The sequence below is a fragment of the Typopeltis vanoorti genome, chromosome 1 (assembly GCF_054136105.1).
Source record: "Typopeltis vanoorti isolate ZY-2024b chromosome 1, IOZ_Tvanoo_1.0, whole genome shotgun sequence".
NCBI classification, from domain to species: domain Eukaryota; kingdom Metazoa; phylum Arthropoda; class Arachnida; order Uropygi; family Thelyphonidae; genus Typopeltis; species Typopeltis vanoorti.
The window spans coordinates 179,590,178-179,604,839 of NC_143549.1; the positions used below are offsets into that span (position 1 = coordinate 179,590,178).

The 14,662-nt window shown below is 34.5% G+C and overlaps 1 protein-coding gene across 1 annotated transcript in view; it reads right to left on the reverse strand.

Moving 5' to 3' along the window:
* Positions 1–14,662, reverse strand: part of Fbl6 (F-box and leucine-rich repeat protein 6) — a 273,653-nt gene that overhangs the window by 174,189 nt on the left and 84,802 nt on the right. Inside the window, exon 3 of the mRNA XM_090404578.1 lies at positions 14,055–14,573. Coding sequence (XP_090260704.1) covers positions 14,055–14,573 — 519 coding nt within the window. The remainder of the gene's footprint in view (positions 1–14,054; positions 14,574–14,662) is intronic.

Here is a 14,662-nt window from a genome sequence, read left to right on the forward strand (position 1 = left end):
TGTGTGAGGTTGATATAAATAGACAGACACTATGTATTTATTTATATATCATTTATCTTGCTTAAAAAAAACAATTTCAGTGCTTCTATAGCTTACTGATTTAGAGAGCAGACATGAGAACAAGAATTACTGACCAATAAACCTATCACATATATAGAATTTTTATCAGAATTTCCATTCTTCACCATACACAGATTTTCAGAAATAACCTGGGAAAAAAAGACAATGATCTTTACTACTTCATAAAGATTATAAAATACTTAAAATATTATTAATACAGAGCTATTCACTGGATCTAAACTTCACTGCCCCATTCTGCTGCTTTCATTTACTGTCTTTGTCTATCCAAATTCTAATAGTTGTGCTGATCCCTAGTTATTTAAAAGAGGAGCAAGGCACTCTTGCTCCTGCTTTTTAACCTCTTCATATAAAGATCTTATTAGTGATGCAACAGAGAGAGAGAGAGAGAAAATAAATAAAAACAAAGGAATAATGATAAACAGCATTCACATCACTTATATGCAGATTGCATATATTAATTATTAGATGGCAGTCAATATCAACAAAACAAAAACAATGAAGACAGGAAGAAAGACAGAGGAAATAACAATTTTAAACAATCAAGTAATACTTGATTGTTTAAAATTGTTTAAGTAATTAACTGATTGCTTAAAATAGATTTAACTATTTAAGTTTACTGATCACATACACATTAAAATATTGAAACCATTAAGCAATCTCAATAGGAATCTCAAATGGTGACTAAATATGAAAAATGTGGAAAGTAATAAGTTATCCGACTGGGTGAAACTAAAATACTATGATTCAATCACTAGTCCCATGGAGCTGAGATTAGAAAAGATTTAGGAGAAAACTCTAGCTTTTGAAATTAAATGTCTCCAGAAAATTAATAAATCCACCAGACAGAATTCAAAACAAATGAACAAATAAGATATGAGAGACTACATACAATCATCGATACTATAACATGATAACAGTTGGAACTATTCAATAACATGGTCAGAATGCTTCCAGAGAAACTAGTGTATCAGGTGCTGATGAAAGAAATCAGTTACCGTGGTTATACATATTACAAACTTTGTAAACCAGATGATGAAAGATCTTGTTCATGACAGGAGAAAATTAACATCCACGAGGAACTTAACTCACCTGACAGGAAGGATGTTTTATAATTAAATTAAAATTTATTACCTCATAAGTATGGGTTTCATTAGCTAACCACTGCTTATAGTAAGCAGCAGTTAATAAATTACAAATGTCATGAAATTATATTCGTGGCTTATCCTTTATCCAATTGTAAGTAAATCTCTATGTTTGCACGTGAAGTATCTTCACATCAATTGCCTTAGTATCCCATAATGCAAAGCACGCGCGCACACACACACACACACATACACCCTTTCAGATGTATAATAGGAAGGGCCACTACTCAGACTGGTTTCAATATTGAGGTATGTTTAAGCACAGATTTAACAAAAACTTGTGCGATCCCTCAGTGACTCAAAGGATCATTTAACTCATTATTCAGCGGTGGTTCTACTCAGCATTTCATCCACCACAGAGCCCTCAGTGGTAGCTCTGCCCAGTGGCAGGCCTTATCTCAGGGAAAAGCATCTACTTCAGTGAAAACCACATCAGTGGGAGCCAGACCCAGAAGAGAAACCAGGGTTGAAGTAATGCAGAAGTCATATTTCCCACATACAAGTAGTCAAAAGGTATCACACATTATTAAAGTACAAGTAGCCCAGTCATGAAGATACCTCACGTGCAAATACTGTTTGCTTACATTTTAATAAGGGATTAAACCAAGAATATAATCTTTTGGCATCTTTAATTTATAGTATAACAAAGTGAAAAATTTGCAACAAGCAACATCAGTTAGTGCACGAAGCCAATAAAAAAAAAATAATAATAAAAAATAATCTATGGTATTCTTATGATATGTAGCCAGAAGAAGAAGGAATGATTATGGAGGGATAATAGTGGCTAGTGAAAATGGTAAAAGGATAACAACAGCAGGGAATATAGTTGAGATATTAAATGAAGAGTTCATAACAGCATTTCATTCTTGTGAATATGACCTCATATCAGAGTTTGAGTGCAGTGGAAAGTAAAGAGAAGAGACTGACTGTGAGTGAGCAGGAGGTACATGGGGAATTGAGTAAACCTGATGTTAATAAGGCTGTGGGATTGATATATCACTGTATGCTTTGCGGGAATATGACAGGAAGCTAGCATCTGCTTTCACATACTTGTTTAATATGAGTCTTACAATGGGCCAAGTTCCAAAGGAGTGGAAGAAAGGCATGATTGCACCAGTTCATAAGGGAGGTGACAAGACTCAAGCTTCAATTAATATAATTATTTATTACAATAAAATGACAGGTGAATTCAACGGGATGATGCATACACAGTGATATACTTAGATTTTGCAAAAGCTTTTGATAGATTGTTACATGATAAGTTAATAGCTAAACTAGAATGGATGGTGTTGGATAGTGTGTTGATTACAGATTAGTGTGTTGGATTGGCCATCTGACAGGCATCAAGTAGTTGTGTACAAGGAGCAATATTCCCAGAAGAGGGAAGTCACTAGCAGTGTGCCTCAAGGATCTGTTTTACGGCCACTACTGTTTAACTTGTATGTTAATGATATTGGAGAAGATATGAATGTGATATTCAGTTATTTGCAGATGACCCAAAATTGGGAAGAAATATGAAGAGTCAAGTAGATGTTGTGGCTTTACAAGAGGACTTGAATAGACTGAATGAATGGGCATGGGAGTGGGGTTACCAGTTCAATGTTGCAAAGTGTAAGGTTTTAAAATTCAGAAAACAAAGATAGGATATAGAGTATTCATTTGGTGGAAATATATTGGAGAAGGTGGAGGAATGAGAGATACAAGTGCATTGCCTGAGAGGTGGTGGTGGATAGGGTCCTAAAATTTCAAGGACATATTGTAAAATTGTCAGATAGCACAACAAATACTGATAAGAATGTGAAGGACACTGACTTGTAGAAGTAGGGAGATTATGGTTCTGTTATATAAGGACTTGATTAGGCCACATAAGGACTACTGTGCACAGATATAGTTACCTGATTTTCAAATGGATGAAGAGATATTGGGGGTGATTGACTATAGTGGTTTCTAGAATATTGAGAATGAAAAAAAGATTGAGAAAATGCAATTTGTAAAACCTGGTCGACAGGAAGAGAAAGGTGGAGGAAAACGATAGAGACAATGACAAGGGATTTTTTTATCAGATTAATGCTGAAAAGGTTTTTCACAGAATGGTGAGAGATGGGGAAAGAACAAGAGGCCATACCTAGAAGCTGAATAAAGAGGATGGAAGCAAAGAAGCAGTTTTTTTTTTTTCCATGGAGAGTGGTGAATGATTGGAGTGCATTGCCTGAGAGTGTGGCGACTGCAAAGAATGTGAATGCATTTAAGGCATGGTATGATGAGCCCTGTATGTATGTGATAGAAGGACCTTCCAAAAAGTCTGACTCCATGGAGGTCTGAAGATAAGTTTAATTAATCATTTAACTTTGGAGAAATTAAGATATTGAAAGAATCATTACTTTTTTTTTCAATAAAAATGATGAAGAATTTTCAATTATATAAACTATATATACTGTAAATTTAAAAGCTTTTTAGAACATTTGGAGAGCTGATATTTGTAAAATATCTGCCTCTCCAAATGTTGTAAACAAGTACTTAGTACTAAAGATGCCTAATTTCTGTTGTCTACAACTTGACATTGTGGTCTCTATATTAGTTTCATCTTCCAGAATAAATATTCACTCTACATACATAAGATACTTCTTCACTAGGATAGTGAAAGCAAAAGCAAGCAAAATTGCAGCCTACAACTTATAAGATATAAAGAAAGAACAAGGTATAAGGAAACTAGTATCAGATGGTTCAAAAAAGATTTTGGCCTATGGGAAAATAGCTTAGGTAGTTAAGTCATCACATCAAATAACAGTAATGATGAAGAGAACACTGACTTCTAGAGAAAAGAACATTATTCTTCCCTTTTACAACAAGCTCTGATAATGCTACCTCTGGACTACTGTCACATATGATCACCTGTGTGTGAAAATGGAGAGACTAAAAAAAAGATTCAGTGGAGCATAATGTGGTCTCCACAATTCAAGAAACAGATGAATGGGAAGAGGTATGACAAACACATACATGTAAGTAATGAGATCTGACAGAGTAAATACAAGTGAAGTGACATTTTGCAGCTCACTGTAGAAGGAACTCTGGGTTACACTTTGAAGTTGAGTAAGGGTATGATCAGGAAGTATATGAAATCCAGGTTCTTCTCATGGCATGTAGTATGAAAAATGGGATACTGCTAGACATTGTGAGGGTATTTTCAGTGAATGCGTAAAACTAGAGATCTGAGTGGCATAATAGAGACTCTTTTGATAAGTCCTTAGACTGCCTGGTGGAGGGCAAATAATAATGATGAAACTTTCATTTCAAAATTGTGTAATTACACCTAAGATGAATAGGCAACAACCAGAGAGTTAATGGTGCAAGTTGGTTTATGGATGTGTATATATGGAGTGCATATTCCAGATGATGCTACAGTTGTGTTGAGGGTATGATCCGAAAAGCTCGACTTACTAATATATCTGATATGCTGTTGTATGGTCTTCTTTTGCAATTTTTAAATAGTGCATCGAGTCTGTTCAAAATATGAAAAATTGCATGTACACCTGATGTGCCAACTAAAGTTGGCTAATTGGTTAGTTTACCTGCTCTCCAATTGGTCGTGGGTCCGAATCCTGCTATAGGCATGGATGTTTGTGATTATCTTTAGGTGGGAGATGAATTTCATTGCCCACTGCCTCATTTATTGGAGGCCCGAAGCGACTTGAAAAAGTTCCATGTTTGATATCTAGAGGCAGGATTTCTGGACTATGTAAAAATAAATAAAAAATTTTATATATATATATATATATATATATATATATATATATATATATTTGTGTTTGGGACAGGTCTGGTTGTAAATTAAGATTTAATATTTGATATTTTAGCCCAATATCAGTCAAAAATAAAGGAAAAACTTATTTATCGTGAGAAGTGTCTACCTTTCTTTAAAAAAATGTAGAATCGTAAGCATTTTTTCCTTTAAACAAACCTGGCCGAAGAACACGTTTATGTTGGTCCCACCAAATGTGGAACTTTTTCAAACCATTTCAGGCTTCCAATAAGATAAGCAGTGGGGTCACACCGGGAGATGAAATTCATCTTCACCTAAAGAGAATCACAAACATCCATGTCAACGCCGGGATTCGAGCCGGCAGCTTGTTGGTTGGAGAGCGGATAAGCTAACCATGCAGGCCAATTAACTTGCAATTAGCAGACTAAAATACGATTGTGGGATGGATATGAAGTGTAGAGTGGTCTCCCCAGTGACTCTGGAACTCCACAGAAGTGCCGTGTCTTCTCTTGCTTACTTGACAGGCGACCCTTGGAAAGACAATAAACGGGATATAGTGTCGCTTCCAAGAGTTTATTTGCAGACATTTTTTCTTTCATATCGGAGAAATGTGATTCTACCGAGATGGCACATGCCCACTTGTGTAATGAGTTTCAAACAATCCCTCCATTATGACCATCCCTTAAAAGGGGGGGGAGTTCATCCCTTTATTATATAAATTAGCTAATCAATGAAAATGCATGAGTCACACAAACGACCACTGTGCATTCAAATAGGGGGCTGATAAATTGGCCGAGTGCTCGGTTCATGTTGCACTTGACCACAGGGTGGCACTGAGGTCTAATATCTTTCCCACGTCTAGCTGGCAGCCAATGTGCGCGCTACATGTCGATCCACGTGTGCACACTTATTCGAACCGGGCCATCCCCTTTGAGGTAGTCGGCATTGTAATTAGTACGAAATAGATTACATTAACAGTGCTCACCATTTTATAATTAGAGTCATTTGCTGGCTCAACGAATCCTCGTTCAAAATCCATTAGGCTAATACACACAATTACGTATTTTCACACACTCTAATCACTAGGCCTTGTCTCAACTTTAATGAGCACTGCACCGAAAATACTGAGTCGTTCGCAACAGCACCAAGGTGGAGCCACCGGTTTTATTGATCTTCCGTCGCTGGTTTTATCGATCAGCGCACTGTTCTCCCTAATCCAAGTTTTTATATATATATATATATAAACTTGATTAAAATGGGGAAAAAATCCTTAGCCCGCCCATGGTTCAAATGTACTATACGTTTACTAATAACTTTTCATGGGTGGGAACCACATAAAAATGGAAGGACTCTTTTTGGTTGTTAACCTAATAGCTTTAGTGACATGATCACCGCTCAATAGGAACCACAGGAATACTTTTATAGGGGATAATCTGCTATAGTGAATTTCCATTAGAATAGCAGTGCATTACGTGGAATCTTTGGGAATTTTAAATAGCTTGTTATGAGTGACTTTTTGTATTTGCTAATAGTATAAAGCACCAGTAGTAAGATACTTCTGGATATTTACTGCATGTCATGATGGATGGCTCTCTTTCTGAGTTTACCAATGCAGGCATGCTTCAGAGCTCTATCATCTATCCATCTTCTTCTATGCATAATAACCTACGCTCAATCACTGCCAATTCCATCAACAGCTTCGGTGATGACAGTATACTTCATTCATCCTACTCACTGAATAAACTATGTAGTTATCAGATATCCCAAGTTTAAAGATCATTTGCAACCAGCTTTAACCACTACTACCAAAACACAGCCTTGCTTTTTTATTATTTTTTTCCCTTGCAAAGAGATTCTCAATTTATCTTCCCTGATCTTCAATAATACACATAACAGGATCAGATCTCACTCCTTGAACTGATTTATTTCCTGCCTCTCTTGGCATAAGGGTATCACATCAATAGTTTTTCAGCCTCTAATTAAAAACTAGACATTCTTTTCTGCTCAAGATGTTAATTTTCATAACTCCAGCTGCTAACTCGGTACAAATCCCAAATTTACATATTCTTAGAATACTGTTCATAATGTTTGGGATGTGTATTCAAAACATCTCTAAAATTCTCAGTTCTGCCCAGAGAAGAGCATCTTGGCTGATATATGATTCCACCTTCACTGACACCATTTCTTTGCTTTCTGGTGGACCAGTTAAAACAAAAACAACAGCTGCTCAATCTCCCTTTTCAGTCTAACTGCAAAACATACTAAACCCACTTCTCCTCTTCATTTATTCCATCGAACTCTATCTTCTGGAACAGTCTTCCTCATGACGTGTTTCCCAACAACAACAACCTCCAACTTTTCAAGAAAAACATGAACAGTTTCCTCTTTCCCATCCCTCATCATCAGGTTCTTCTCTCATGTATGCTGTATTAAAAAAAAAAAAGTACTTCAAAAGATAGCCCTAATATGGAAGCTGAAATTTACAGATTAATGTATAATAAACATAGATTACTTCTTTATTTAAGCACTTTAAATTCACACTATTACTTATGCTAAATTATTCATAATGAAGTTTCTGGAACAGCTATGGAAATTTAAACATGGACATGCTTGTGTTAAAATACTGAATGCAAATTCTTTCAAAAACTATAGTGACCCCCCCCCCCCCCCCCTCCAGATTAAACTTTTTAAAGTTCTTTCTCACACCATAACTACAGCTGCAGTTATACTAAATTCAATCTGTGCAGCTGCTTCACTTCTAAGACATCTGTTTCAAATAGGCAGTTCCAGACTTACAATAAGACTTATGTTCAACACTACATAACCTGAATTTCATGTAAGTTGTATTTAACTCATCATCACAAACCATGGACTCACTGCCTGTTGGTGTCTGATGCCTCCTTCACTATCTTCTTCTACCTTTCTTTGTCCAGTGCACAGTGTCGCAGTTTCTGTATATCTATTCCATACTTCCATATTTCTGTACATCCATTCCTTTATGTTGTCTATCCACTCTCTGTATGGTCTACCTCTTCTGTTTACACCATCCATAATACAAACATGAATGTCTTTATCTTCTGGTCCTCATTCATCCTGCAGATGTGTCCAAATAATTACAGCTTCCGTTTTATAATCTTCTGCATTAGATTCTCCTTTGGTTGTATCTTATGACAAAGCTCTTCATTTGTGATTTTCTGTGACAAGATTTTCTCCTATTTCCTGTAACAAGTTCTTTCAACTGTCAAAATTCTTTTTGATTTCTTATTTATTACCCACGTTTCAGATCCATACAGTACACTGCTAAAGATGCAGTGTACTGTATGGATCTGATTTGATTTGCAGGCTGATCACTTTACTTTTCCAGATGTTATCCATGGCCTTCAGATTTGTTCTTCCCTTTGCAATCCTGATCTTTATTTTTTTTAGTCCAAATCATATGCCATTTCACTTCCCAAATATGTGAATTGTTCTACATTTTCTATATCAATTTCATCCACTTGTATCGTTTTTTTCATGTTCTTCTCTCCAAATACCACTGTCTTTGTTTTTTCCAAGTTCATAACAAGTCCAAAATTTCTTTCCATCTTCATTTAACAGTTTCAATGTTTTTTTTTGTAGTTCTCTTTCGTCTTCTTCTATAATAACAATATCATCGCAAATCTCAGATTATTAATTCTCATCCCATGTACTGATATTCCTTTTGCACCTCAATGAAATGCTTGGTGATACTGGGTCGGTCCCCCTGTTTAGTACTTCTGCTTGTTCTAAACCATTTCCCCAAATCATCACTTATTCTAACCGCTGCAAATGCATTCTTGTAAACATCTCTTAACATAGCTATATTCTTCTTCTTCTCGTGGAAAGGCTTAGAGGTTGGTTATACATTCTTACTAATAGCTTAAGGAAATTACAACGTACAATAGAATATACATTAAAATAAATTTTAATACACTTCCAATATTTCGGCAACATCACGTTGCCATTTTCACAGGAACTTAAAAAAAGACACATGCATGCAAGCACAACGCACAGTAAATGAGGACAAAGCAGGAAGCTATTCTTTCTGCTAAAAGTCTTCTGATGTAGGTTTCCCAAATTTGGGGCAGTCTCACGCAACCAAATTTGTTGAGGTTAATTCCATGAATAGCCTTTCATATTTGAATTTACTACAGTGTATTATCGTGGCTTTCTGCCATAGAATATGGTGGAAGAAAGCCACGATAATACACTGTAGTAAATTCAAATACGAAAGGCTATTCATGGAATCAGCCTCAGTCCTAAGAAACAATCCAAACCTCAACAAATTTGGTTGCATGAGACTGCCCCAAATTTGGGAAACCTACATCAGAAGACCTTCAGCCCAAGCGGCCAAGAATATCAACATTGCCTGCTAGGGACTTTTAGGAGAAAGAATAGCTTCCTGCTTTGTCCTCATTTACTGTGTGTTGTGCTTGCATGCACGTGTCTTTTTTTAAGTTCCTGTGAAAATGGCAACGTGACGTTGCCGAAATATTGGAAGTGTATTAAAATTTATTTTAATGTATATTCTATTGTACGTTGTAATTTCCTTAAGCTATTTAGTAAGAATAGCTATATTCTAGAACAAGGTTTCCAGACTATGTAAATAAATAAATTTTTAAAAAAATGCATAAAGCTGATAAAAATAGAAAAAAAAAAAAAAAATCCCTAGTCCAGGCCAGCAAAGGTGGGTCGATTGATAGAGCCTCTGCTACTAATGGCTCATGCAAAAAGTTAAGCAAGTTTCAATGCAGTTAATAGTTGGAAGGGATCAACTGTTTGATGCTGTTGGCACACTCACTCTCGATGAGTCTTTAGATTCCCTGGAGGTGTCACATAATAATAATAATTAGTTTTCTATGAAATTCCATAGGATTCAAGCACTGCTAATGTCACTTTCTGGTTGATACTGTCAAATGCCTTCTGAAAATCAAAGCAGGTATACATGTTTTTGTTTTTTCTCCTGGCTTTCTCTGCTATTAACCACATTGTCAAAATCTGTTGAATTGTGCTATCTTTCCTAAATCATGCTTGCTCATCTGCAAGGCATGCTTCCAATTGTGTTCTCAATCTTTGTCGATATAATCATCATCAAATTACCAATGTGACTTGTCAAAGCAATCATTCTATAATTTTTACATTCTAGCTTATTTCCTTTCTTGTATAATGTCACTAAGTTGGATTTAAATCTCTCACCCATTAATCATCACTTACATGTGTTACCAAATACACAGTATGTGTATTTGGTAGTGCATTAATGGTTTCAAAGGTTATTTCTGTTAGTTTCATTTGTAGAATTCACACACAAACTGGATCTAATTAAAGACCAGGATGTATTAAAGCAAAGTAATATAATAAAGTAATTAGTATAAAAATAGAGTACAATTACAATTAGTACAAATGAAAAATTTATAAAAAATGCTTAATCTGGACATTTGATCTTTCTTATAAATGTATCAAGAGAACTGAAAACTGGCTTCTTTCTTCTCTTCATAAACCTTTCGATAACAGGTTAAAGTGTCATCTTTCTCTTTGGCCTTCTAAGACTCATGATTATTAGGATCAACGCAAAACTAAAAATATGTAGCACACAAATGCTAAAAAAGCAGCATTAAAAATATAGTACCTCTATGTTGAAAGCGAGACAGGAAAGAATATATATGCCCCAAGTGTTCTATTTTCCTTATACTGCTGTTAAATGCCATTCAAATAGCATATATATTCTTTGCAGGTTCAAGTAAAATTTTTATAATTTACCATTTTTTCTAGCCATTTATAACCTTTTCTGGATTATTTGCATAAGTCCAAATTTACATAGGTGAAATTTATGTAAGTTGTGAATTGCCTATATTTGCTTCTCTGCACTTGTTTATGCCATTATGTATATTTTGAGTGATGTTTTAAAATTTATATTAAATTACACATTTTTTTTTTTTTTTTTCAAAGATTAGCATAAAATATTCAAGTGGTGAAAGTGCTTGAAAGATATAAACAAAACAATCACCACTGCTGATGTTATCAACTATAAACCACATCAAAAAGGAAACAAAAGAATTAAGTTGCTGACCACTTGGCCAGAAAAAACAGTTAAAGGCTGTTACTGCATTATGCCTGTACTCCCAGAATTTACAGCCCTGCCAAAAATACACAAAACAAATACAACACTGTGATCAATAGTTGAAGGAATAGACAGCTCTAAGCACTTAGCCAAGAAACTAATACAGCACTCAAGGTGTTGGTAGGTCATTCTCCTCTTCTACATAAAAAATATGCAACACTTCATAAACAAAATTAAAAACATCACACTCAACAACGAAGATTTATTAGTCAGCTTTGATATAATATCTTAATCAATGACAATTCTTCTCTTACAGAACAAATTTACACCCAATATCATGGTCCTCTTTGTCCACATACTTCACTCAGGGTATTTTGTGTGACAAAGTAAGTTCTACCCATAAAAAGGAAGTAGGCCATACACTCACCACAACATTCCTGTAATGACTATGATTTGTAACAGACTGTTTCCTAGATTATTACAAATGGGATTATGATACACTACAAAAGAGAAAGTTCTTCTATGGGTTATCTCATTACTGAAACCAAAATATTCAGTAAAGCCAGGCTGGTGGTGTTATTTGAATTTACAGAAGAAGCAACCAAAGCAACGAGGCCTGTTAATCATGTCTGTAAACTGCATATTTTTTCTAGCCAGATTGTTTTTAGATGGATGAAAATCTATGTTTCAGGATAGAGAAACCCTCTACCCCCATAAAGCCTTTTTGCATCTGGGATGTGGGTTTGAACCCAGGTTTACAACCAAAGGACACCATCAGTACTGACTGAGTTACAGAGGCTCAGGAAAAAACTATTTGAATATCAAAATTCTCTGGATTAGAGATAAGTTCATGGAAGTTTTTTCACTTGACTATGCTACCAATTATATATTTGGTTTAATCCTTTATCCAAGTGTAAGCAAACAAAGTTTGCACCTGAAGTATTTTCAGGACTGGGGCAACTTGTGGTAAAGGTATACTAAATTTAGTTTAATCCATTATCCAAGTGTGAGCAAACAAAGTTTGCACCTGAAAGTATCTTCAGGACTGGGGTAAGGTGGTACAACACCAGGGCAACTTGTGGCAAAGGTGGTATAACTTCTCATCACTTGCCTTAGTATCCCATAATGCAAATCACATCTCCTCGCAGACATACATATATAATGTTATGCATTAGCATGTCTCTAATATATTGAGTAATATAATATTACTCAATATGCTTCAATAAATGGAGAGAAAAGGAAACTGAAGTTCTAATGGTTAGGTTATGCATAAAAAGAAAATAGGACTGAACCATGCTAACATCTGAAGATTTTGGAATGACACTCCTAAAAAAAAAGGAAGAAAATTATCATAAATAGTTGGACTGGAATGTATCGATTACAGCCAAAATAACTAAGAGTATGGAGTCACTATATTAAGTCTTAAATGAAGACTTAATATAGTGACTCCATACTCTCAATCGAAGATGATTGAGCCTGTCTGAAACAGGCTCAATCATCTTCAGTTCAAAAAAGCTCTTATAAAGACTACTTGCATTTTAGATAGGTTTCAAATTGAGATCACCATCATAATCCAGGTAAAAATGGCACCACTGACAAGAAGTCTTCTTTGATGATAATTGTGAGACATGATCTTAACAGTTTTGGTTTTCCATAATATTACTAATTTTCATTTTAACTGTCTAGTAACTATTGTGATAATCTCCTTATAACAAGAATGAGATGTTGGTTTGCTTTCTCTACCCCCCACCCCTGCCCACTTAAATTGTTATTTTATGTTAATAATTAACAATCAAAAATTTTATTTATAAAGTTTTATTTATAAAGTTACTTTTACACTGTAAAAGTTTGATTAAAAAAAAAAAGATGTTTTGCATAAAATGAAGGAAATAACATAACATATAGAAAAAGGTGTAATTTACATTAAAGATGAAGGCCATTTCATGTTATCTACAAATAAATTTCAAGTTGAACAATTATATTTATGATTTACAAAGTCTACAGACTAATCAAATATAATCCATCTAATGTTATTCTAAGGAATATATCTTAAATATGTGCTTCAGACAATACTAATCAAGACTAATCTTTCATGTAACAGAACTATGTTATAACAGAAAGTCAACAGAAAACTTTTTTTTAGTTACTAAATATACGAAGAGCCAAAGGCTTCGATTCAACGACGTAAAATTATTTAAATTAAGGGATATTACATCCCATATTGTTTCACAGCCGAATAAGAAACTCAAAGAGTTTCTTATTTGGCTTTTCCGAAATTTATAAAATTCGGCTTTTAAGAAATAACTTTCTTAGCGTAAGTTCTGTTTGCTACAAACTTGGTATTATCTAGGTCTAGCTACTCACTGATGAGACCTCGATAAAGGTTGAAACCAGTCTGGGTAGTGACCTTCTCATAATGTAGAACAGCTCCTAGGAACTAGGTTTCACATTATGGGAAAATACCAAGAACAGTGAACGGAGCTTACTCCACCCTTACTATGAGTTGCCCTGTGTTGCACTACCAGATGGACTATGTGTTGCATTATCCAGGTATTGGCTTACGCTTGGACTTGCCGAACTTTATATGGTTTCTACATATTCGGTATGCAACTCTGAGTTTCTTATTCGGCTGTGAAACAATATGGGATGTAATATCCCTTAATTTAAATAACTTTTTTTTAGTATTTGACTCAGTTAAAAAAATTAAATAAAGTTTATATATTAACCATGCTACCGGCCAAGATGTCTATAGACGTTAAAATTATCATGGATATGAAGTGCATATTAAAATTGTAATACCATTGATATTACATTGAAATATATGATGGATATGAAGTGTATGAGGATGCGTATTTGATCCATAATGGCCAGTAAGGTGGTTTAAAAAAAAGCAGTTTGTTAATAAACTAACTACATTTTTAACTACATAAATTGCATGTGAATGAAACCGAAAGATAATAATATGGAAAAAAGAAAAAAAATCCTTAAAACTTACTTGTTTGATAATGAAATTGCTCCCTCTCTTTTTACAAGAAATGAAAATATTTTTACTAAGATGTGCCTGGGAATACAAGTTTCCCATGGATTAGGTATAGTGGTATGTCCAAAATGAGAGAAATCATCATTGTTAGAATCCATGATTTTTTTTCTTTTCCGTTTTTGTCTTTTCTTTTTTGGAAATTTATTTTCAGAATCAAATGATTTCACAGATCGTTTTGCTTTTTTTGGTTCGGTAGTACAATTTTTTTTTATAGTAGCTGTTTTCTTTAATATAATACTATGATTATCAGAATAAGTAACAGTCATATGTGAGTCACAGTGGTTGCTTGTATGATGTGATGGAAGTGAAGAAGACAAGCCATTATGCTCATCATGATGATAAACTAATACACTGGATTCCACAGAACTATCTGTGCTATCATCTAGAGAGGTTTCAGTATTCTGAACTATGCAGCTGCCACTGCTGTTTTGTACTCTGGAAATGTCTTGTGAAGATGAGCGACTCTGTGCATTCCTAAAAAAAATAAAAATTAAAATAATAAAGCTTGATAACAGTTTCAAAGAATGAAAATTTTTATTTATAATTCAAAATTTAAGCATTTT